Source organism: Aspergillus japonicus (assembly GCF_003184785.1).
Source record: "Aspergillus japonicus CBS 114.51 unplaced genomic scaffold BO86scaffold_5, whole genome shotgun sequence".
Lineage (NCBI taxonomy): Eukaryota > Fungi > Ascomycota > Eurotiomycetes > Eurotiales > Aspergillaceae > Aspergillus > Aspergillus japonicus.
In genome coordinates this window covers 502824-526772 of record NW_020291642.1, presented here as the reverse complement: position 1 = coordinate 526772, position 23949 = coordinate 502824, and the positions used below count along the sequence as shown (strand labels likewise).

The 23949-nt window shown below is 50.4% G+C and overlaps 8 protein-coding genes across 8 annotated transcripts; 4 read left to right on the top strand and 4 right to left on the bottom strand.

Moving 5' to 3' along the window:
• Positions 1–64: 64 nt before the first annotated feature.
• BO86DRAFT_354400 (ubiquitin family protein) lies at positions 65–1679 on the bottom strand. The gene is made up of 4 exons (XM_025669579.1): positions 1589–1679; positions 1273–1515; positions 994–1209; positions 65–916 (listed from the first exon to the last, which is right to left on the bottom strand). Exons 2-4 carry the CDS (start codon positions 1292–1294, stop codon positions 237–239), a joined length of 918 nt encoding a protein of 305 aa, XP_025531562.1. The 5' UTR covers positions 1295–1515; positions 1589–1679; the 3' UTR covers positions 65–236.
• Positions 1680–4711: 3032 nt separating this feature from the next.
• Positions 4712–5618, top strand: BO86DRAFT_304267 (uncharacterized protein; the record flags this gene model as incomplete). The annotated part of the gene is made up of 2 exons (XM_025667607.1): positions 4712–5050; positions 5115–5618. The coding sequence occupies 2 exons, from the start codon at positions 4712–4714 to the stop codon at positions 5616–5618; spliced, it is 843 nt and encodes a 280-aa protein (XP_025531561.1).
• A 4856-nt stretch (positions 5619–10474) lies between these two features.
• Positions 10475–11137, top strand: BO86DRAFT_163280 (uncharacterized protein). Its single transcript, XM_025666437.1, has one exon. The coding sequence runs from the start codon at positions 10579–10581 to the stop codon at positions 11038–11040; it is 462 nt and encodes a 153-aa protein (XP_025531560.1). The 5' UTR covers positions 10475–10578; the 3' UTR covers positions 11041–11137.
• BO86DRAFT_163047 (uncharacterized protein) lies at positions 11128–11718 on the bottom strand. Its single transcript, XM_025666435.1, has one exon. The coding sequence runs from the start codon at positions 11573–11575 to the stop codon at positions 11216–11218; it is 360 nt and encodes a 119-aa protein (XP_025531559.1). The 5' UTR covers positions 11576–11718; the 3' UTR covers positions 11128–11215.
• A 2476-nt stretch (positions 11719–14194) lies between these two features.
• BO86DRAFT_163247 (Hpt domain-containing protein) lies at positions 14195–15533 on the top strand. The gene is made up of 3 exons (XM_025666436.1): positions 14195–14450; positions 14513–14865; positions 14919–15533. Exons 1-3 carry the CDS (start codon positions 14412–14414, stop codon positions 15175–15177), a joined length of 651 nt encoding a protein of 216 aa, XP_025531558.1. The 5' UTR covers positions 14195–14411; the 3' UTR covers positions 15178–15533.
• Positions 15534–18372: 2839 nt separating this feature from the next.
• BO86DRAFT_376000 (uncharacterized protein) lies at positions 18373–19234 on the top strand (the record flags this gene model as incomplete). The annotated part of the gene is made up of 2 exons (XM_025670508.1): positions 18373–18471; positions 18803–19234. 2 exons carry the CDS (start codon positions 18373–18375, stop codon positions 19232–19234), a joined length of 531 nt encoding a protein of 176 aa, XP_025531557.1.
• A 419-nt stretch (positions 19235–19653) lies between these two features.
• Positions 19654–21322, bottom strand: BO86DRAFT_304111 (uncharacterized protein; the record flags this gene model as incomplete). The annotated part of the gene is made up of 3 exons (XM_025667601.1): positions 19654–20651; positions 20759–20824; positions 20905–21322. The coding sequence occupies 3 exons, from the start codon at positions 21320–21322 to the stop codon at positions 19654–19656; spliced, it is 1482 nt and encodes a 493-aa protein (XP_025531556.1).
• Positions 21323–22380: 1058 nt separating this feature from the next.
• BO86DRAFT_162978 (uncharacterized protein) lies at positions 22381–23524 on the bottom strand. The gene is made up of 2 exons (XM_025666434.1): positions 23189–23524; positions 22381–22831 (listed from the first exon to the last, which is right to left on the bottom strand). The coding sequence occupies exons 1-2, from the start codon at positions 23211–23213 to the stop codon at positions 22419–22421; spliced, it is 438 nt and encodes a 145-aa protein (XP_025531555.1). The 5' UTR covers positions 23214–23524; the 3' UTR covers positions 22381–22418.
• Positions 23525–23949: the final 425 nt, after the last annotated feature.

Below are 23949 nucleotides of genomic sequence, written 5' to 3'. Positions count from 1 at the left end.
AGCTGATGCACAGGTACTACTACATATTAAAAAGTCCTTACGAGATGTAAGAGAAGCCGAATTTGTTATAATCCGAAGATTGTCTTATTCTGTGAAGCAAAGAGAGAACACCATTTATATGGTGATACAATGAGGTATGTTCGAATTAACCGTGTCATAAAAAGCCATCAAAAACCTTCCGAACGCCATGCAGTCCAATCAACCTGTGAATCTGGAACTGTGCAAGAACCAAAGAATCAGTTTCCACCACGTAGGCGGAGAACCAAGTGCAGTGTGCTCTCTTTCTGAATGTTGTAGTCAGAGAGTGTACGGCCATCCTCCAGCTGCTTACCAGCGAAGATGAGACGCTGCTGATCAGGAGGGATTCCCTCCTTATCCTGAATCTTGCTCTTGACGTTGTCAATTGTGTCTGAAGACTCAACTTCCAAAGTGATCGTCTTTCCCGTGAGCGTTTTGACGAAGATCTGCATACCACCACGCAGACGCAACACCAAGTGCAGAGTGGATTCCTTTTGGATGTTGTAATCAGAGAGGGTCCGGCCATCTTCCAATTGCTTTCCAGCGAAAATCAGACGCTGTTGGTCCGGGGGGATGCCCTCCTTATCCTGGATCTTGCTCTTCACATTGTCGATCGTGTCGGATGACTCAACCTCCAAAGTAATAGTCTTGCCAGTGAGTGTCTTGACGAAAATCTGCATACCACCACGCAGACGAAGGACCAAGTGAAGGGTAGACTCCTTCTGGATGTTGTAGTCCGAAAGGGTACGACCATCCTCAAGCTGCTTGCCAGCGAAGATCAAGCGCTGCTGGTCAGGAGGAATACCCTCCTTGTCTTGGATCTTCGACTTGACATTATCGATAGTGTCGCTTGACTCAACCTCGAGAGTGATGGTCTTGCCAGTGAGTGTCTTGACAACTGCGATGAAGTCAGTATTCATTCCGGTATCCATAGCCACCTGGGTGGCAAATCCACGTTATAGCAAGGAAACCTACAGATCTGCATACCACCACGAAGGCGGAGCACGAGGTGAAGGGTAGACTCCTTCTGAATGTTGTAGTCGGATAGAGTGCGGCCGTCCTCAAGCTGCTTGCCGGCGAAGATCAAGCGCTGCTGGTCGGGAGGGATGCCCTCCTTATCCTGGATCTTGGACTTGACATTATCGATGGTATCGCTCGATTCGACCTCAAGGGTGATGGTCTTGCCGGTCACTAGACGGAAAGGTGGCGTCAGAAATCGGTCTCAGATTTGGTTTAATGATGGATGATACTCACACGTCTTGACGAAGATCTGCATGATGGAAGACGTCTAGAAGACTGCAGTAAACGGTGTGCAAGGATAATGAGGTTACGTGAGAGGGAAGTGTGGGTAGTAGAGCACAGATGAATCTGTGTAATGACAGAGAGGTATGGATGATGGGAGGAGGAAGGAGGAAGTGGGTGAAAGCAGGAGAAGAAGGCTTAAGTAGTCGGGCGAAGAGGGAGAGATGAGGGGAGGCGGCGGCGGAGGCGAAGCGCCTTAGTCAGAGTCGAACAGGTCAGTGATAGGCAACCAGGCCCGATAACGTGATGCAAGGGAAGGAAGGAATACTTAATTAGGCACTGGGCAGTGAAAGAGACAGTTCAGGTCGGGTTAGTCGGGTTAGTTGGCTTAATAGTGAGTGACTATGTATGTAGAGGACCGTGTTAGTCAGTGTCAGCGCCCCCCTCACTGTACCTGTTGATTCTAGCATCTCCTGGCCCATTCTCGCACTACTAATCCTCTAGACGGAAAGTGAATGGCTGCCATGATCCTGCGTCATTTGGCTCCTCCAATCTACTTCATTTCCTGCGCGCTTAGGAGGAATCTACTAGAAACTTGCGCTCTAACCATGGGGTGACTCAAGACTCACCCATCGCTTTCCCGGGCAGTTGCTTATCTTTCGCCTGGACGCAACCAAAAGAGCCTGTTTGGTGCAAAAGAAATCTCTAACTGGGTTCAGGCAAACATTCGCCCTGCTCAGCCGTGTCTGGCTGTCTGGTTGTCTGCCAGAGAAGAATGCCTGGTATCAGTTCCGGCCGCAGTGAAACGGTCTGGGCAACGCCCGTCCGCATCCGCCACTGACGCCACCAGTCGGCATCTCACCCCGGATACAAGAGTCCTCGCTCGTGTTCCTACTTCGCACGGCTCCGGCTATAACCCTCAGAATACGGGGAGTGTCTTCTACGCAGATTCCAATAGAGATGTTTCTCATCCCCGCTTGATGCTGGACAGGCCGTTTTGGCGACCGAGGACATACTTGTTACTTAGCTGGCATCACAGCGATGACGTGTAGGGAACTCCTTATCGGGGGGCTCAGCTTCGCTATCGGGGCTGGAAGCGGGATAGCGGAGAGACACTAGCGCTTAGAGAGGGTCAGGTGATCGGCGCATCCGGAACGCCCCCGCTTCCTCCAGGCTGTTGTCGGGTAGACTATCTTACACTGTCCGGACCTTGGGGTAACTCGAAGAAAGGAGAGCTGGAGCTGGAGATGTCATGGCTGCATTAGGTGCTATGGAGATGCAGAGCAAGACCCCATTTCCTCTGGATACATCACCAATAGCATCTTTTCTCCCCTGGATTACCTCAAGTCAATACCTCAATCTCAAGGATATCATTTCCGTGCCGATGATCCATAATTTATCCCGGAACCGAGGGCCATTCCTCTGATCACAACTAGTCATACGTTGTCGACTCAAGAAGGTTTTCATAGTCGCTTTAGCGCTACGTGCTCGTTTTTGGGGCACTGATTGACTCATTTTGAGTCCCGTCGAACGACCCGAAACTGGTATCAACACATCAATACCTTACACATACATTCAATTGGGGGAAATAAGCATGCTCCGCAGATGCGGTCAGGAACTTCCCGTCCACTAGACGCAAATTACAGAAAATCTGGATGGAATCAAGTAGAGAAACCAAGTCATCATATTTGTACTGCTGTGCATTAGTTGGACCAGCTTTTGTCTTCTGACAATTTATCTTAATGTTTTTCTTAAACTGCAATGTGATAAGCAGCCCTGCGTCAGGTTTGTCCTCCTACTGTATCTCATCCTTACCGCTTCGAATTTCTTTGATATTTCTATAATCGACCCTACATCCCCCAACCAAAATGCACCACAGATATTAAAGACTGCTTGTTGATAAGGTTGCATCAAAGACCTCCACATATAGCATACCGATATCCCCTCACTCGAACCAAACGAGAATCTAAGCCCATACCTACCGTCGTGTCGACTAAACAGGAACATTCATGCTTTGCAGAACAGCCAGTTAAGTTGCAGTCAGAGGTAGTAAGAGAGGTCATATAGATTCTGGTCCAGCCTAGACAAAGGTTCAGTAGGCCAGGGGAACAAGTGCAGAAGGGAATCATAGTTGTATAGAAAACTGCTTACAAGTTGTTAGCATGCTGATTGTGTTTCACATATGCTCGACCTTCTCTTTGTGTCGGATGTCTTTCCCACATCACAAATCCTGCTGCTATGTTTTCCGAGATAGAGTTATGAGCCAGGCTATCTATTTACTGGCACGGCGAGTTGGCCTTGACCTTACAGTGAAAGAGGGAAGAAAAGGCATGCTTCATGGTGGAAGCGGGTCAGAAAGGGAAGACAGAGACTTTCCGTCCAATGGACGTTAAAGATAGTAAGCAAAGGGAAGTCTCTTGCTTGTAAATAGTTGCTTGTCTGATGTCTGGATAGCTATCCTTATTCCACAATCCTGTTTATACCCTGTCCTTTCCATCTACTCAGCACCCAGTGAACCCCTCAATCCCATATTTCCACTTTCCCTCCTACAATAGCTTCTCAGCTAGATGTCTATGTTGATCGTTCCTCATGATGTTTGATTGCCAGTTTCCCTTCGCAGGTAGATCTCAAAAGAAGATGGGTTAGCCCTTTTCTTGGTCTGATGCATATTCTATGCGGCATCAACTATAGGTCGAAAGTCTTACTTGTTTCGCGCAGTCTTAATCAGAAAAGAACTAACTCTTATTCTGTATGCTCTTTCCATACCTCAAGAGGTGTCCAGAACCTCTACATAATGCGCATTGAATATCGGCGTGGTTGCCTACGACAACCTTTGTCAGGGCTGCAGGCTTTCATTGAAATTAGTCTTCTAGCTTTCGCTGTGAGCCTCTCAAGCGTCACTTGGGATATAAGACACCTTAGGAGTAAGGCACTTCGAGTGATGTAGGATTTCTTGGTTGTTTTTGAAAGATCGCGACCGCCTGGACTGCCAGTGATGGCTAACCCAGTCATTAAAGCCCAACCTAGTGACATCTCAAGCATAGATGGTGAATTTATCCTAACATATGATTCTCCCGCCTTTGCAACCTTCTCGCCAAACCAAACATTACTTCGAACTTTCCCCCGTACAGGCATCAGACGTGATCTCGACTTCAGAGGGTCAAAGCTTAGAGTTCTCTTCTTGATCTAGGTTGCACCTCCTGATTCTTGGTCCTTGTCTTCCGAACCCAGCAACTACTCTCAACGCTTCCTTTCAAACGACCAAGACTTTTTCCCACCATCGTATGACAAGCTCATCATACTCAACATGTACGAATGCGAAACATGTTCTCGCTAATTCTATTCATGGTCTGCCTGTGAGCAGCACATGACTGCTAAGGGGCACTGGGAGACATTTGAATGTGAGACCTGCGAGGAGGAGTTTGACACAGAAGAGGAAGCAGAGGACCATATGCAAGAGTACGACCACTATGCGTACGACTACTCCTGCGAAACCTGCGATGAAATGTTCCGCACAGAGGATGATGCAGATGAGCACATGGCCGACTACGGCCACTATGCTCCCCGGTTCCCGTGCGAAACATGCGACAAGATGTTCTACAGTTCTCGGGCGGCCAATCGCCACATGGATTCTCTGCAGCACTGGGCTCCCCAGGTTGAATGCGAGACTTGCGACGCAGTTTTCTACACACAGGATGCTGCGAATCGGCATATGACCGCAAAGGCACACTTCCGCAATTACTGCCCCAGTTGTGACAGATGGTTCCAAAACGAAAACAACCTGCAGCAGGTAAGGCAAGATAGCCAATATCTACAACTCCGGTATGATGACTGACGGGCCTCTTCACCCCCAGCATCTGAAATCGAAGATTCACCTCGGCCAGAACATGCTCTGCCCCTTCTGCAAGAACACGCTCACCACGGCTAGTGGAGTGGCTCATCATCTCGAGACCGGCTCCTGCACTTGTGCTCCCAATCTCAACCGCGAGTCCATCCATGACCTGGTGCGTCGTCTTGACAAACAAGGCAAGATTACAAACAAGCTGCTTGAGTGGCATGGTAGTGAATCCGGTGAATATTTGGTTTCCTCAAATGCCTATAATGGGAGTGCCTGGGAGTGCTATATATGCCATAGACCGTTCAAAACTTCATCCGCGCTCAGTCAGCACCTGAACTCACCTACGCATAAGCAGCGAATCTATCATTGTCCCAATGTCAACCGCTGTGGCAAGCAGTTCAGCGCTTTGGCCGCTTTGTTCAACCACCTAGAGAGCGAATCTTGCTCCTGTATGAGATTTGAGAATGTCCAGAGGAATGCGCAAGGCCTTCTTAGGGGGATGAAGCTCATAGGATTTTGAACGCATCCTTGACATGTTGCGGATGAGATCACAAGGACGTTTTAAAACCAGACCTGAGCCGGCGATGTATGAGTATGCCTTTATCATGAAGGATACGGTGATTATGCTACGTGCTATTTGGCGTGTGCTTGCTGGCCCACGACATGTTTCAGGATTGTCTAAGCATATTATTCCCTTTTCTCGCAAAATACGCTCCTCAAGGTCCGGTACCAGTGTATCTTATCATGACTGTCTAGATTCCAGCCCATATCTGTGTAAGCACTCGCACTACAAGCTCAAGCTCAATCTCAAATAATCATACCAACGTTGAAGTCGCTACGAAGGAGTCAAAGGCCCTCAGGGACAAATCTTCACTACGTAATCCCACCCCTCCCAGCCATGACCCCGTGACTGGGATGAACAACAACCGCGCAAACAATTTAAATCCATAGAAGTTAAAAGGGACATCTCCTCCCGCAAAGCCGGAACTGCAAGTAGCAATTGACCCAAGATCTTGGACAGCCTCGCATCTGTTCTCCTGATTACATCTCCCTTCAATGGCCCTTTTTCTTCGTGACCTCTTTCCAACGTCTAGCATCTTGCAGTTTTATGATATCGAATCCTCTCAGTAACTTTCCGTACCGCCCTGCTTGCGAATTGTTGAGCATTGCACTGATGACCAAATACCTTACACTAAATCAATCCCTCTCTGCTTATTGGAACGTGCGCACAAACCCATCCCCGAGGACTGCTTCCGTGCAATGGCCTAACTATCTTCCTGTCTTGCAAACCTCGACTCAGATGACTCAGATACACAAGAACCCTACGCCTACTCTTCCAGAAGCGATGGAGCATCGGGGAGAGTGGGCACCGCAGCGGTCCCCGCATCAGTCAGGGACAGATTTACAATTGATCTGCTTCTGAGCTCCGGCGATGACATAACATGGGCCACTCGAGGAAGACACCCTCAGTATATCTAGCTCCTCCAGGATCTTTGGGGAAGGAGCATGGTCACAGTTATGAAGGATAGACGCGCGCGCCATCCCTTCGAATGTACGACAGCATTGAATGCGAACTTGAAAAGACCATGACTTCCTGTTGGTTGCCTAGGTATCGGTGGGGGCCAGAGACCATCGCTTTTCACTCTGTATTCGCCGCGTGACCCAGGCTTCCTGGTGCAAAAGACAAACTTGACAATTGTAGCATCCTACCGCTGGGATTGCACTTCCAGTGCGTAGTGTACTTTAAATGTGGTCATTGCTAGTGGAAGCTTGAGAGGTTGCTTTGAGATGGAGACAGTAGTCCTTCCGCAAGACATCCACATTTTACCAGTGTTGATTGCCCAATGTCGAAGAAGCATGAGCATGGTCGGCCAAGCAGAGCTCTGTACTTTTACAAAACAAAACGGCAACTCTCTCTCACGAGAGCCCTCGGCCCTGGCCCGCCCATCAGGAGCATGATACCCTCTGCTTAAGTGAATCGATATACTCGTAAGGATGGCGGACGGAAGTTCTTAGACAGCTCACGCCTACAGGGCTGATAGAACCCTCACCCTGGGAGCAAGCGTTGGCTTAGGATTGTCTGTCACAGGGCTGTTATCGCCTCCTGGTATGTGTTCTGCCAGCATAAATTGCAATTGCTTTCGGTGGACATTGAATGTGATGGGGAGATAGAAGAACAAGCCGGTGAGTGGAGAGTATTGGGACGACGATTTGCACATTATGCTATTGAATCTATATTAGCTATTTTTGGGTATGCTTGCTGGGTTGAACCATTTCGACAGATAAGTAATGGTGGGATGAAAGTCGCAGTCACTACTGTTGTGAATCCCATTTAGATATTCAGATCCTACTTCCTTGATATCCCCAGAATGGTGCTTACATCCCCTGACTCTGGACACGCCCATCGAATCAAGGATCGAAGACGCGCTATACTGCTTCGCTGGCCATGACGCTCAAACCTGATGAACCTGCAACCAGAAGCACAGTTCCATAGTCTCTGTGCAGGTCACTAAACCCCCATACTTTGAAGCACAGCAGCAGGGGCGCCTGAGCATGAGACCCCATGCCAAAAGATTCTGTCGCCAAGACGAAACTCAGCAGGATACTTGAGAACGTCGGTAGCATGTGAGGCATAGCAGTCAAGAAGACAAAAATCATAAACAAGTCTTAGGGAGGGGGGGGGACGAAGGAAAGACCCTGCAAGCGCTCCATGGTCTAATGCTCTTGGTCAACATCACTCGATGTCTTCTCAATATTCCCAACATGAACTGGCCAAACGCACAAGGATACCATTACCGACTCCCAAGACATTGAATTCTAACCTATCAAGCGCCACAAACCCACAAACGACAGATAAAAACCAGCCCTAGTTCATACCACCCAGATAATGCCTCTGGTCGATCAGTGACCGACCCCTTAAAGTTCAGCAGATCGATCGATATCAGATTTCAGCCACCCGACTGCTCCGAACGAAGCAAGCGTCTGCCTCCCCCTCCCCCTCCCGGATCCCCAGGCGAGCGTGACCGAACCAAGATCTCGCTTGGGGGAGAGGAGTGTGGGCACTGGGATCGGGTATGGGCGAACGGATTTTCTGGCTGACCAGGGAAATAACCGATCCTCGGCAGTTGTGGCCACCTTAGATTTGCCTCTTCCAAGATGGGGGATGGGGGGGGGGAGGGGGGTTAGATTCGATAGTCTAGACTAGTAGACATTGAGAATGGAGATGGAAATGGAAATGGAAAAAATGGAAGTTTCAGGTCGAGTTCTAGATACGCAGTCGCAGCCGCAGCTGTTCGAAGCTGGCAGGGCAGGAGGTTCCACCGGGCCACGGAAACCCAAGCCAGCGAATAGCATACGTAGGAGACTACAGGCGGTAGACTAAGAAGTGCATATTTACAATTGGAATTCGCCTGTACTAGCCACCTTGACCCCTCCCCCTCTTTCTCTCCTCCTCACCGTCTCGCTTTAACCACTGTAGCTTTGAGCCTGGGAGTGATCTTTTTTGATTATCTGGTCCTGTTCTGGTTTATCTTGTTGTTGTAGTGGATCAATGGAGATCTGGAACTACATTGTCTGTGCTGTGTACGGAATACCAAGTTACTCTGTATACGATGAGTACAGTACAGAGTCTACAGACTACCCTCCCCAATCCTGACGAGGGGACCCGCGTGTTGCGACGCAGTTGAGATGACGGCAAACAAAGCTGAATGGACTGAGCTGTCAAGTCAGGAACTGACAGGGATCCGCCCCTGTTGTATCTATCTATAAAACGCTGCATTATGGCTGTGCCTCTCGACCCTCAATAGTCTTCTATCTCAGCCTATGTATAACCATGTATGCCATTTGGGGTCCGGGCCCAGATTAGGGTCTGCACAGGCAGGTAGGTAGACATTTACTGGGTACCTATCTACACACACACAGACAAACAGTCCTGAGATGGATATCGCACGGTCCCAAGCCAATTGAGCATCTTAGGAGTACTACATTAATTCAACCAAGATGTGTGGTGAGAGAAGTAGTCTCCGTACACAGATTTCTGTAGTGGATGATGAGTGGTGGTGCAGGGGCCGGAAACTACAACCACAACCACAACCACATCCCCTACTAAGCAAGACTAGACTGACGGACGGCAGTCCTTCCGACGGTACGACGTCGGGTCAGACAAGGTTCCATCTCCTGCAGGCTGATGTCATGGCTCGTGGGGTTGAACGACGGAGGCTAGTGATACGGTAGTGCGCTGCAGTGATCACTTGATCACACAGCCATCAATCAAACAGATGAGATGTCAAAGCTCATGTGGGATAGGGACGAGATAACTACTCCGTACTTGTGAGTGGTAGTGCCCCAGTAACTCTCACTAGAGAGAGGGGCAGACAGTAGACTAGTAGCTGCGATGAGTTAGGGGAGAGAGAGATCATGCACCACAAATGCAATGGTTACCGTGATCAGCGCAGACTGGCGGTGCTCTGTTCCTTCCCATATGAGCATGTCAACCATAGCAGCAAAGGGGTCGTGACCCGAAGCAAATGACCCGTCCCCCCGAAGAAAGGAAGGGAGTATTGTTACTCATGTATGTGCATGGTGCGAGGATCTTGTGTGAATTGATGACGGGCAACTGGCGCAGGCAAGCCTAAGAATTGCCTAATCGAGCTCTGCGATCAACTGTTGCCGGAGGAATTGACAGCGAGAATCGGCCGGAGCGAAGAAAAGCCACTTGTACGTACTCGAGTAGGTACATGTATTGCAAGTGGAGGGTCTGGCTCCGAGTCTCCGGTAAATTTAGGCCCTACGGTTGCTGTCGGTGGCGCTGACTAGAGCAACCACAAGATAACCTCACCTAGGGCACATGATTTGAGTCAGGGAAGATTAGACTAGGACTCCTTCTCTGAGTCTCTATTACTGTAATTCTGTGACTGTAAGTGCACAAATTGATCCCCTCAGCAATCACCTTCTTGAAGACTAATAAATCTAATTTCCAAATCGAAGAAGCAAAAGTCATTTTGGCTCGGAGGCTGAGCCGGAGAAAGGAATGAGTGGGCGACGGCCCAAGCTTTGGCTGTCTTGGCAAAACCCCGCTAACGTCAGCGGCGGTCATGATTGGCAGTATGCTTCCCCCACTATGATGTCACTCGAAACCAGCTGCTCTACACCATTGGTCTATTCTGCCCGCCAGCCCCAGAGGGCTTTTCATCGGCGTTCATGCGTCCTGGTTGTTTCTGGATCTCTTCATCTTTGCTGCCAAAAGAAAAAAAAGAAAAGGAGTAAAAAGTGAAAAGGAAAACAGCCAGGGCAACGACATGTTCAATGACGACTTGCCCTCCACTAATTCTCGCAGCTGTAGATATATAGACAGACTCACTAAGATGGACACCCATCAATTGAACTTGTTCTTCTCGATTTTCGCATTTTGAAGGACAACGACCCTGTACGCCATGGAGCTCCAATTATGGCCGCTCTGAAACCGAAATCTCCCATGTTCTATGGTCGTGAATCTGCCTGTGACTGCTCCTCCTCCTCGCAGCCAACGGACGGACGGAATCATGGAATTTGAGTCAAGGGAAGGATTCCTCGTTTCGTGTCCGCTGATGAGCATGAAATTCCCTGGTGTTTGCACCATTGGTACTAGTCCAACCAACACCAGCCGACCCCTGAAGCCTGAAGGGCCCAGAACCCTTCTCCCCCCCTACTTCGGGCAACGTCGTGGCGAGTTCAAACCTGAACAGGGTCCAGAATCGGTGGTGGTGATGGTGGTGGTAGTGGTGGTGGTGGCTGGCAGTCGGACAATCCGGCGTCGACGCGGAACGTCGCAAGCATCATCGTCAACAGGATGGGGCCTAGAGATGCATGGACCGCTGCTGTTCCCGAGCGTTTTCCGCCCGGGATGTACCAATGTCGCTTCCTTTCTTGATTTCAAGGCAGGGAGCTCTATTCCTATTACATAGGTATACAGGTTTGTACCAGGGTTGATACTCCTGGCTCCACGTGCCCTCAAGTCCTATTGTCTTGCTGATGAAGTTGGTTGAGGGTGTCAGGCATAGGGTGGTGTACTGTACAGTATAGTGGTGGAGATGGACGCCAATACCCGAAGAGAAGGCATCTCGAAGCCGGACACACCCCCTACGTCAGTTGTGGCCCTATGATTTCAGCGTGCATCACCCTCCGGGTGGGGAATGCGAATCGGCCGTTCCCTCGTTTGACTCTGGTCGAGGAAGTCAGGGAACAAATGCATGAAGATAGGCCAACAAGAGTGAGACAACGGAGGTCTGTCCCCAGGCTCTCAGACTTGCAAGTCTTGCCAATATACTGGTGAGGCAGTCTAGCCCAGCCCCCTTGATGCCTGTCATATCTGTCTTCTCTTTCTCTTCTTTTCATTCTGAATTTCGGAAGAAAGGCATTTTGACTGGGTTGATGGGCGCAGACTGGAAGGTGACGATGATGGAATCGTGCATTCTTGGTTGGGGTTAGTCCGTCCACCATGGATGAATGAATGGGCTGGATGGTCCCGGCTGTTTGTCCTTCCCTTTTTTGACGCCTTTTTTTTTTTTCCTTCTGGGCTCTTCTCCCCACATCATCTCCTCGCCAATCGCTGGCTTGAGTATTTGTGGAATGTTTGACCTAAAGATTTTTTGAGGCTTTTTCCTCCTCCTCCCTTCACTTCCTTGTGGATTGTTTCTTTCTTCAGGCTGGCTCCCATATATCCGGGCATCAATGTTACCCTGCACTCTGGCAAGGTATGTAGGTGATCGAGTCAGACTGTGCAGGTGATGGATGAGATGATAAGAGTCGAAGAAGAGAGTACAAGCAGCAACATACGGTCAACATCAATGGAAGTAGACATTGACATTGACTGGGATATCAGTCAGCAGCTCCCCGCAAGCAGGCGCAAGTTTCGGGATGACGCCAGAGGATCCCGTCATCGGCTGTTTTATATGCTTGAGTCCCGCTCTCTCTTTTTCCACCCAGCACTGATCGTCGTTGTCTCTGCAATAACAATCGTTCTTCGAATCCTCCCCCACCGTCTATCCCACCTCCCCGACGGTTTGTAAACTTTCTCAGTTCTTTTGATAGTTCACTGAGTACTCAGTACTATCACTCTCAATCCCAAATAGATTGAATGGTTCAATTCTGTGCACCTCATTCTTAACAAGTGCCACTGAACTGCGGCTACTCTCTGATTGGAGTGAATATCATCGAAATTCCATCTCTGATGTGGTCTGCTGTATGATGCTTGCTGCAGCCCACCCTGCCGGTGTCCAATAAGTTGACCGCTTCGCATCAACCTCCATCCTGTCACTTGTTCCATTTAGTTGTCCCCATCTTTTGCCTCTTCCGATATTCGTTTTTTTTTCCCTCTCACTGAATCCCCCCCCCCCATCCCTCTCCCCCCCTTCGGTTCGTCCCTTGAGGGCAGATCCACTGTACCAACCACCATCTGATCCAGAATAAGGAACTTACCCGTAAGTAATTCATTCCACTTGGGATCAAAGGCACCGCATGCTCTGTGTCTTTCTCTATTCTGTTATTCCCCGGGAGTATTTTGCAATTAAGATTTGACTGTTAACTGCAAATCGTGTTCATCATCGGGACTAATTCTGCACTTCTCAAAATCTTAGATCAAACCTGACCACCAATTAGCTGACTAAAAGAAACAAAACCAAAGAGACGAAAAAGAGAAGGAAGGAAAAGAAAGTGCCTTACCTCCTGTAGGTACCATACTGTATCATTCTTCATTATTTTTATTTGATCTGTTTATCGGTTTGTCCGCCAACCCAGCCCACCTGCTCCCCTCCGTTCTTTCTCTGTGCCCCTCCACTTTCTGGTTCCTCTTTGACGGCGCGCCTAACCAAACTGTAAAAGAGAGAGAAAAAAGAGGAGAGAGGAAAAAAAAGAAAAACCAGAAAACAAAAAATAAAAAATCCCAATGAACAAAAGCGAAGGGGAGAAAAAGAGAACTTCAATCGCCATCCCCCTTCTGCGTATCTCGCTTTCTCCTCTCTCTCTCTCTCTCTCGCTCTCTCTTCTTTTTTCCCCTCCTCCCCTCTTCGCTAATACTTCCATCCAAGTCACTTGTCCAAATCGGGAACCTTCCTGTCCCATCGCCTCTTTTGCCTTATCGTCATCATCTCTTCCCCATCTCTCTTAATCTATTTTAATTTGGTTATTTTCCGTCAGAGGTGTTCAGGGTTGCTTGAGACTATTCGATACTCAAACAGCTGAACTGTGGAAAGGAAATTAGGTCCAAGGTGGGAAAAGTCCCCTCTTCGTGCTTCACTAGGAACGCGTTTATTCTTGTTCTTGTTCTTGTTCTTGTCCTTTTTCTTTTCCAGTTGCTTGTGCTTGCTTCCGCTTTTGACATTTGGGCTGTCTTCTCTTCTACCTTTACACAACCACTACCCCTCCCCCTCTATCCTTTTTCATTACCTTATCCACTGGCCACCTTGCGTGACTTCGTCTCCTCCTGATCCAGACAGCTGTTCTCACTAGGTGATCTCCATATGTGCCCTGATTAGTGTATGTTCTGTGGTTGATTGATATCTGCAATCTGCACCGCACCACATCCCTTCCCTTTCCCTTTCATTCATCTTTCACACGCCACTTCAGCTTGGGATCCCAGCCTCACCGGTTTCTTTTGATACCTTACCCCAGGTGGCAAGAGCATATCTGAAGTAACCTTCGCCAGCTGCAAATTAATTAGATTCCTTGTCTGTTCCTCTCTTGCCCCTCGCCCCCTTCCCCCTCCGTTGAGCTTCCCTTGATTATTCACATCCTTGTCTCCTGGGATTCAATCTTGAATTGACAAATTCCCCCAATCTCTTCTATCTTGTGTGCACTGCTGTTTTAACAGTCTGCTCTATCATTTGATTTCTTTGTGTGATGCTAGGTTGATTTCTTTGATGACCTGTCGTAACACCCTCATTGCGTAGGGCCATCTTGCCAGGATCCTGTCGCACTGCCGTCGCTGTTGCTGCTGTTACTACTGCTGCCGTTGTCGTTGTAAACATGCTATGCGGACCAAAAAGGCCAAAACTGACCAGTGAATCCTCTACAGATTCGTGCCGTGTAATTTTCCTCCCCCCAATCCTAAGTATACCCGCAGTGTTCGCAGGCTTCTGTTTTGGGCTCGGCGAATATCCGGAATAGACCGACCCACCGCGTCAAAACAAAAGACAAGCGCGCAAGAGCCATCCATCCAGTTCGGGTGATCGCGAGAGGGCGTTTGGACTTCCCCTCCCCCGCCAACACGAGTCACTTTCCACACTCCGATCCAGCCAACCGAGTGACAAGCTTCATCTCACCACCACCCATTTCCACCATGGCGCCCAGCACCACCACTAAGACCATGGAGGAGTCTGTACGTACCCGCGAGCCCCCTGTCCAGAAATGCCGTTTGTAAATGCTAACTGTGCGCACTAGCCCAAGGAGAAGATCAGCAGCACCAGCAGCACCGCTGCTACCAACGACACCCCCAATAACACCACGACCACCACCGCTTCTGCCGCCGCCGCCGCTACTGCTGCTCCTCCTGCCGATACCCCTAAGAGCAGCAGTAGCGGTGCCTCTGCTGCTCCTGCCACCACGAGCGCCACCAGCACCGCCGCCGCCAACCCCCCAACCACGCTGGCAGAAATGTCTGAGACCATCGACCAAAACACATTCGAGCAGATCCTTGAAATGGATGATGAAGGCGATAATGACTTCAGCAAAGGCATCGTGTTTGGATTCTTCGATCAGGCAGAGAGCACGTTCGATAAGATGGAGAAGCACCTGTAAGTCATGGTCGTCGTTCTTTGAAGTCGTTACTGACCCTTGATATCAACAGCGCGGACAAGGACCTGGGCGAGCTTTCGTCTCTGGGTCACTACCTCAAAGGTTCCTCCGCCACTCTGGGACTGATTAAGGTCAAGGACGCATGTGAGAAGATCCAGCACTACGGTGCCGGCAAGGATGAGACTGGCACCAACGATGAGCCCGACCAGGAGGTTTCGCTTGAGAACATCCGCAAGACCCTGACCCAAGTCAAGAAGGATTACAAGGAGGTCGAGGATTTCTTGCGCAGATACTATGGCGAAAGCCCCTAAACCACGATTAAGGCGAATTCTTCGAGAAATTCAGATGGCCACAGGGGCAAGGCAGAGAGAAGATGAAGCAAGCAGGCTGGGTTACTGAGTTGAACTGAATAATGCTGCGTGAGGGAGTGAGGCCACACACTCCGTACAAGAAGACCCAAATGCAAATCGATACCGCCCGAGCGGAGAGGTGACCACGAGAGCCAATCACCACCCCTCCACCACACTAAAAGATAGGTAGTCTTTTCCATCAAGGCTGCACAACAAGCGAGGAGAAAGGGAAGGGAGCTACAGCATTCGTTTGTATTTTTGTCTCTTGCATGTTATGATCATGATCGTCGTCGTCGTCACGAACCATCACGAGGGTTGATCGCACTTTTCAATTTCTCATCTAATACCCAATTCCCTTTCCCCCCCCCCTTATCCGTTCTTCCGTCTTGTTCGCGTTGAACTCTAGCCCGCCGTTTGTTTCTTTAGACCCACCTTGTATATGAACCTGTGATTCCTCCAAGCCAAGGGACCTTAGGATGAGACAGACAAACAGACAAACTCAGGGTAGATGATTTGCTTTTCTTCTTCTCATTTTACCCTTAACCCGCCAGTCTAGTGGTAGTTGACTCGTTCTCGCGCGAAAGGGTCAAGGGTTGGGAGGAGGACGAAGGGAAAGGAAGAACCGACCTGTCCACGTCAACTGTCTGCTTTGCGACTTAAGAGGAAGAGGGGATGCGAGACGGGATGGAAAGGTATGTATGCGTGATGTGTATTTGTGTATATAGTGGAGTGCTTGTACGGTTGTGCGTGGGTAGATGTGGTCTTGGTCGAACCCATCCATTCCTCCGTCTGGATGTACAACCCATCGCCTCACTTATGACCTTTACACGAAGACCAGATTGCGCAACCTATGGGGAGCCGAGAGTTCAGGGAGGGAAAGGAATGGCGACTCGGCAGCGAGGATGTGCTGCTGGGATGTTGCGGAGGTAGATCGAGCGTTGTGCATGCAGGAGATTTCGAGAGTCGGTTCGCCTTTTTTTCTGTTTGACTGCGACCGAATGTCTTAGCCTGGTCTTGGTTATGGTATTTTGAGGGGGAAGGGAAGAACTGTCAACAAACAGAGTGAGGCTGGTTTGTGTGTGCCGTCAGTGGTGGAAACCTCTTCCAGCTACAGTACGTTATCCTATTGTATTTCCTTCTGCTTCCAAGCATACCCAAAGTTCTTCTTCTCCCGAGTCCCCCTCCCCACCTTCTCTTCCCTGTTGCACCTCCTGATTGATCAATTCAATTGCCCGCAGTCAAGATAGAGTGGGTTCTGGACAAACCACAACGGACCATGCAAACCAGACCGGAGTGTTTGTTTTCTCCGGGTTTTTCTACCTGGTTGTCGGTGATGGATCACCGATCTGTCCATCAGCCAGATGAAGCGACTCCCTGATCCATCCTCCTGGCCGAAGGACATCCTACTAGCTGTGTCTTTTGTTCCCACCATCTTCGGCCCCTGGAATTGACAGCCACAACTGACTCTTCCCTAACCTGATGAAGCACGGTCTGGTTACACAACCGACGGTTAGACGGGGGTGGGGGGTTGTATGGATTGACTGTTCGCACATCCCTTCTGCCCTTCTTTGATATCCTTTGTCCGGACAAAATACTAAAGCTGAATTCTGCCAGTCTCATCACTGAGATTTCCCGTAATGTCTCGGTTGACTACCAACCTACCATGATTAACAAACCGGATTGAATGGATGGAATTCAGACCCTTCTAAGAGATGGAACGTGTGCTCTGTCTCCATGCACCTCAAGACAAGAGGGTATGTTACATGCCAAACCTGAACCTAGCAGCTTCATCAGGTCAGTCGAGCATGCAAGTATGGTCTTGGTACGGATCGCGTGACTCGTTCTCGAGGTACAGTACTCACTGCATTGCTGTGCGTTCAATACTTATCCCCCTACATCATCTCATCACATTGTTGTGGCCTCCTCCCCTTGTCCCTGAAAAGTCCTCAAGAAATGGCCTGACAATCAATCTCGGAATTTCAGTCGATTGATCCAATGCAAAGTCGCCCCTTGTCTCCAGACATATCTCCTGACGATCGGATACATACATACACTCCCCACCATTTCCCCTTGCCTATAGAGTGGGACGGATGACGGATGATTCCGACCCGGGGTTGCTGGGAGTCAAACGGTTCTCTCACTCTCTGGTGTTTTATTGTTCAAGTCGAGATGCGGAAGAGCGGTTGTGATGCCCGAAATTCTACCTTGAACTGAGGACGAGAAACGGTGCAGCTGCAGCAGATCCATGGGGATGTCTTTCAACGATTCATTCTTCCATCCCTACTTCCTCGTCAACCTATGCATCTTATCTATCTTGCTTGGTGCGAGTTAGATCATAAGTCAAGGACAAGATGATACACAAGCAGAGGGCAGATCCTATGGCATCTGATAAATCCCCCCCTTTTGGAACGATTGTGGCAATCCGCCCCGAATCTGTCCCTCTTGACTTTCTTAGCTGACCGTAACTGACAATCCTCGTTCAGATCCATTCAACCTCGTCGTACAACTAATCCACTGAATTACCATCCATCTCATTCTCTCGGTTTTCAGATCCATTCCATTCTATCCCATTGTTCATATTCCAATTCGGAGAAAACACCCACCCTCTAAAAATTGGTCTCCAATGACAAGGGCCATCTGTTTGATTCTCTACAACCACCCTCCTCCCCCATCCACTATTCTTGTACTCAACTGGCCTACTTCATTAGAGAGGAAACCCCTGTTAATCAGGCGTTCGCCACGCTTCTCTGCGTTTTCTTCAGTCGTTATCCCCGAGATTGGATACAAACCAGGAGACCAGGGGGGTGTGATGGGGGTAGGATCACGGACTGATCGAAATGTCTATATATCTAGATATGATCAACCAGTGACCCCTCGAACAACCGACTGCGCATCAACTTTTTGTTTTTCTTCTATTGTTATTCAGACTCTGGGCATTCCATGACAAAGGAGGTCATTCACCTCTCATTCTTGTTCTTCTTTTGATTGCTATCGTTTCCCTTTCCTTCCTGTTCAAGAACCTACACTGGCCCTCGAGCTAACCCAGCAATCCTGCCCAATCATTCATCAAATTTGCACAGAGCAAGACCAGACACAATACTTTTTACGTTATTTCTCTATTGCTCGGCCCAACCTGTTCGCACGAAGTAAGAAAACATGGCTGTGGGCCCTCGAGCCTCCAAGGAAGAGTTTATGCAAGCCCTAGGCTTGAACTCGCATGATCCGCAGCACGAGCAGTATTATCGTGCAATGAGGGTGAGTTGAGTACTTTTTCTTTTATGTATTGAATAATCGACTGTGCATGCTCCCGTTCAAGCATGTCTGTCTCCCTGTATCTTCTTACCCCGAAGGCCCCCGTTCTCGCTTTCTTTCTATACTCGTGTAATTTCCATGGTGATGATACGACAAGGCCTCGAACACAACTTTCTTGGATCCCACACACAAACACACTTTCTACCTATACACAATGTCCCCATCCAGCCAATCTAGTTCTGCCCTACACGCAATCCTCATCCTCAAATCAACCCCAATTGCAAGACCCCCCAAATCCCAACCCCCAAAACTAACATCACCTTCCCAAAACCAGGACGAAGCAATCCTAACCTACAACCACCTAAACGAAGACCGCTCTAACCTCCTGGACAGCATCGCCGCCGACCCCGCCACCAAACCCCCGTACTTCTGGCACCACATCCGCCCCGAGCGACAACGGTGGGGGATCCTCGAGATCGCCCGGAATGCGGGACCGCTCACCCGCCCGCTGTTCGCTCGCGGGGCGGTCGTGACCTCGACCATCAACACCACCGGGGTGGGTGCTGCTGCCACAGGGCCAGGAGGGGGCGGTACGACCGGCGGCGGCGGCGAGTACGGACCCAACTGGGTGGCAGGGTGGTTGCTGTACAGCGTTTTCCGGTCCCGGGATGTGCGGAATAATCGCAATCGCAGGCGCGGGGAGGAAAGGGGTAAGTTTGCTTTTTGGGTCTCGTTCTCTTTCCCTCTCCTTTTCTACATCCTTTGATTGTGTTTCGAGGAATTGACACTCGAGGAAGAGAGAGGGAGGAACAAAATACCCCAAAACCAGAAAAAGGTTGGAAGTATACATACATGTCCATGTCTATGTGCGGAGTCAAACTATATACACTTTATCCTGTACACAATTGGAAAACCAGAAAGACGAACGAATATTGACAGAATGTCTAGGTCGCTCAAAGTCGCCACAGAGACAATCACAACCGCAGAGTCAGACGAACAGTGGCGTCTCGGGCAAGAAAGAATATTATGATCCAGTGCGGAACGGGTGAAGGTGCTCAAGATTGATGCGGATCCATTAGCGAAAGTTATGCGGAGTGCGCGATAAGATGGAAGAGATGATCAGGTTCGAAAGGCGAGGAGGGCGGTAGCCTAGAATAGATGTTTCGAATTCTCAATGCCATTCGATTAATCGTCTGTATCATTGTCGTTCTGTCGAGAGCCGTTCTTCTGAGCGCGCTCCTGCTTCAAAGCTTCTGTCACGCGCTGGTCACGCTCATCCTTCAGCTCGTCCCAGTCCTCGTCGTACTCGGCCGCAATCGACTTGATCTCCTTGCGGAGCGAATTGCCCTCATCGATCAGCGACTCCCACAATCGCAAATCCACCCCTTTCCTCTCGTAGAGCTTCTTCTGGCGCGCATTGATGGTGAAGTCGAGGGCAGACCGGTACGAGATTTCCCGGTTGTGGTAGAGGAACCACAGATAACCACCCATCAGCGTGGACAAACTGACCAGGTAGGTGACGGGCTCCATCGTGTCCCAGCCCAGGTCGGTCTCGAAGGTGAGTTTGTACACCAGGCACCACCAGGACGCCAGCACGCCGAAGCCGCCCATGGCCACGCGCTGGGCCCCGCGGTGCGCCAAGGCATCACATTCATGCTTGATGTCCGCGATGTTCTTGATCCGGCCGGAGATCTTCCGCAGCCGCATGCGCAGGAAATGCGTGCGCTCGTTGAACGAGGGCACCGCCACGTGGATCTGGTGCTGGCCCGCCGGCGCGCCCTCGACCGAGACGACGAACTCCCGCGCGCGCGCGGCGTCGCGGATGAAGTCGCCCACCTCGGTGGACTGCGACCACCGCACGAAGCGATGCTCCATGGACTTCTTGCCGCCGCCGGGCTCGCTGCGGCGCAGGTACGTGTAGGTGTCGTCGTCCGAGGGCTTCTTCTTCTCCTCTTTGACCTGCCCGAGTTCCTCCAACTTGCGCACCTCTGCCTCGGTCCCCTCGTAGAGGGCTTTCCGCGGCCGGATGGGGTTGTCCTCGAGCTGGAGCGCGATGAAGGAGACGGACGGGGCGCGAGCTTGTCCGTCCTTTGTCTTGATGGGCGGGATCTCGGCTTGGATGAGGCGTTCCAGGTGCGAAAGAGGTTGCTGAGGGTGGATGAGAAAGGCGATTGGTTCGATGTCTTTTTTTGCGCGCACACACAGAGGTCAGCATGGCCCTCTTTCTTCATGCACTGCGGAGGGAAAGGAGATCCTCCGGGAGTTTGGCCGAACTTACCTTTATGATCACGGTGGTATTTGGTCGACAACGGAAGAAGCAGCTTGAACAATCTTGACGGCGTGGTCAACAGTTTCCCTTGCCGTTGGTTTTAGTTCACATCCCAAAAGCGCAACACAGAGACACGACGCAAAAAAGGAAAAGTCTGGTATACACACCCTTTGTCATCGCCTGCCCAAGTTTGTCCTCACCACCCTTCTGGGCCTTGGACGAACAGACGCCTTCCTCGTCCTCCTCCGGCTTCGCATCCTTGATCTCCAACCGCTCGAGTTCTTGCTTCGGACCTTTGGACTCTTGTAGACGAGCGTCGATGCTGCTGAACCACCGGGGTTGCCCCGCCGTCGGGACAGCAAGCACCCCAGCCCTCGTGCTCGTGTTGTAGTGCGCCCGCGGCGGCGCTGCGGTCTGGAACTGTCGCCGCCCTGGGTGGCCCGCTGGTATCGTAGAAAGTCGTATTGACGGCGCAGCAGGGAAGCCGGACTCGAGGCGACTACTCCCCCATTGTTGTTGTTGTTGTTGTTGTAGTAGTAGTTGACGAGAGGGAATGGACGGAATCCGACCTAGTATAAACCGCATGTTGCGGTGAGGCTTTTTAAGGGCGGCAATTGACAAGAGGCATATAAGGTATGTACTCGGGGAGAACAATGGGAGGAGTTGGTAGTGGGTGGGTAGTGTTGGGGGAGATCCTGGAATTCTGGGACTTCACACCACAAGGACAAGCTTGTCACAAGCAATGGGAAGAGGAAGGGGGGGGGGGTCCTTCGACCGGGATGTGGATGAGGAGTTGATTGATATCATCATTTGTGTTTTGGGCTGGGGTTGTGCTGGTAATGGGCAATGGACAAATGGGTGATGCTGTCACTCTTCGGCCATTACGTGGATCGTCAGTTGCGCCTTCCTGCTTTGGACAACTGGAGACACCACGGCACCTTCCCTACGTCATGATGTGTCAGCGGCTGTGGCAGTGAGGCTGCTGCCTCAGGCCGCAAGGCTTCATGCTCCAACAAACAACCGGTGAAGGAACATACTAAGTATACTCAATTCGAAAAGACCCTGGGCTTCGAAAGAAAAGACAAATCACCACCGTATGTACTGTACATACATACATACATACCTGCACACACACCTAACAATAGTAATTGAGCGCACAAGCAATTCGTGAGACATCACATTCACATTCACTCGCAGTCAGACAGTCAGACAAATGCACACCGCCGCCTCCAGAAAAAGACACCGCTGGCCACCGCAATGCAGCCCTCCAGAACTTGCACATTCATCCATCCGCGGGGATTCCTGTGTGATCCTACCCGCAGACAAAGTTCCATCCATTGCCTCCACCTTGGGAAGAAAAGGTGCATTCATCACATTCATCAGAAGGGGGTAAAACAAACCGAAACCAAAACCAAAACCAAAAAATTAAATAAATAAGACGCTTCGATCTATCGGATATCCGGGTTCGTTGTCATAAAATCATAAAGTCATCGTCATCAAATGCCCAAGCCGATCTCCATCTCATCTCATCTTGTTCCCCTGACTTGATCAACTCTTGTAAGTTAAGCCACGGCAAGAACAAGCTTATTATTTGGTATCGGCACGGCCAGTGTGCGCCTAGACCTCAGCTTCCCCCGCCTCATCCCCATCAATCCCCTCCCTTCCTCACCCCAGAAGCAACCTACCGACTAAACGCCAACGCTCGAGACGGGCCCATTGCCGCTTGCCGGTCGCAATCCCCTCCATAGCTCTCCGGGCTGCTGCTGCCGCCACTACTTCGGCTCTCTCCACTGGTCGAGGTGTCCGCGTCGTCCACCCCATACCGGACTTTGCGTCCGGTGCCAATGGCGACCGGAATGCCCTGGATGACACCGCCGTGGTCGTGCCCGGCAGGGTACATGCCGTCGTTGACGGAGAAGTTGCGGCAAATCAGGTAGGCCCGCATCGCTGCATTTTCCCGAGCCAGGGTGTCCGACTCATAGACAGCGTCCGTCTGGTACTCGCGATTGTTGACTCGGACAATGCACGTATACCCGGTAGCGCCGCTATATGATTCGTAGAGAGGTTCCGGCCAGCGGCGCCGTCGGCAGAGACCTGTACACATGGTTATTGGATGTTGAACGTGTGGGAGATCGATGAGCAAAAAGGAAAACGGCGGGGAAAAAAAATGGGCCCTGCCACTCCTCGGATTTCCAAGAGGGAGCAAATCATAGCTGCGAGAAGTAGGAACCAAGCCCTCACTAGCCACGGTCTGCTGGAACTCTTGTCCTTCATGGCGTGCATGGCAGTAGTGCTCCAGGGGAGGCAAAACGACCACCATCACAACAGCCATCCATGGGGAAGCACAGCGAGGGTCATCCGAAGCGGTGACCCTTCGGATCCAATCATAAAAGGCACAAAGGGACCGGATGAGACGTTGTTCGACGAATTGCAAGCAGAGTATCTACATACTGGCAAGATAGAGAATATAGTACATCGTGGGAACCTGTCCAGGTCCAATGGGTCGTATGGTCCAGGCCAGTATTGGTTCAGTATTCGCTGCCCCAGATCGAATGATACTGCACAAGATCCTGGCGGTCACACCGATGGCATTGAGATGACCCTAAGTGAACGGTGTCGGTTGGTGCCCAATGACCACGGTCTTCATCAAACGGCCAATGTGACTTGCTATATCTTACAATAGCCAGCAGCGAGGCCCGTCACCAGGTGTGAGAAGATTGGGTCAAGAAAGGCCCAGCGAAAAGAATGAAGAGACCAATTCAACTCAAAGGACGAAAGCCGCAAGGGAAAATAAAACTAGCGGCCAGGAACGAGGCAAACACAGCGTGCCCTACACTGGGGGAAGGCAGGAGGGGGAAAAAGAAAAGCGAGTCGAGGGGGATATCTTTCATGACCGCCCCGGTATTCGCACAAAGAAAGAGGTGGGGCATCTGGAGCAGCCCTCAAAGCTTTTAATCATTATTATTATTTCATGGTCTCTCTCAGATAGAGAAACCAGCAAAAGTCATTGAGGAACGGCCACGATGGTTAGAAAAGAGGCAAAAAAAAAAAAAAACTTCCGAAATAACAAAAACCCGGTAAGGTGAATAAGAATTAAGATGAAGGGAGTGGCTCGCAACTGGTTCAATTGGACCATTCTCCACCAGGTTGACCGAGGGGGAAAGCAGCAGACGAATGCCATGCCTTTGAGAATTGTCCTAGACCTCACACTA

What these genes read in the sequence shown, in the direction of transcription:
- BO86DRAFT_354400 (XM_025669579.1), bottom strand. Translation starts at nt 1,294, where the DNA reads ATGCAGATCTTCGTCAAGACGT. An exon ending in GCAGATCTTCGTCAAGACGT is followed by an intron (nt 1,210 to 1,272) that starts GTGAGTATCATC and finishes CTTTCCGTCTAG; the next exon opens with TGACCGGCAAGACCATCACC. An exon ending in TCGTGGTGGTATGCAGATCT is followed by an intron (nt 917 to 993) that starts GTAGGTTTCCTT and finishes ACTTCATCGCAG; the next exon opens with TTGTCAAGACACTCACTGGC.
- BO86DRAFT_163247 (XM_025666436.1), top strand. Translation starts at nt 14,412, where the DNA reads ATGGCGCCCAGCACCACCACTAAGACCATGGAGGAGTCT. An exon ending in CTAAGACCATGGAGGAGTCT is followed by an intron (nt 14,451 to 14,512) that starts GTACGTACCCGC and finishes TGTGCGCACTAG; the next exon opens with CCCAAGGAGAAGATCAGCAG. An exon ending in GATAAGATGGAGAAGCACCT is followed by an intron (nt 14,866 to 14,918) that starts GTAAGTCATGGT and finishes TGATATCAACAG; the next exon opens with CGCGGACAAGGACCTGGGCG.
- BO86DRAFT_163280 (XM_025666437.1), top strand. Translation starts at nt 10,579, where the DNA reads ATGGTCGTGAATCTGCCTGTGACTGCTCCTCCTCCTCGCAGCCAACGG.
- BO86DRAFT_162978 (XM_025666434.1), bottom strand. Translation starts at nt 23,213, where the DNA reads ATGTACTATATTCTCTATCTTGCCA. An exon ending in CTATATTCTCTATCTTGCCA is followed by an intron (nt 22,832 to 23,188) that starts GTATGTAGATAC and finishes CCATGTGTACAG; the next exon opens with GTCTCTGCCGACGGCGCCGC.
- BO86DRAFT_163047 (XM_025666435.1), bottom strand. Translation starts at nt 11,575, where the DNA reads ATGGTGGACGGACTAACCCCAACCAAGAATGCACGATTCCATCATCGT.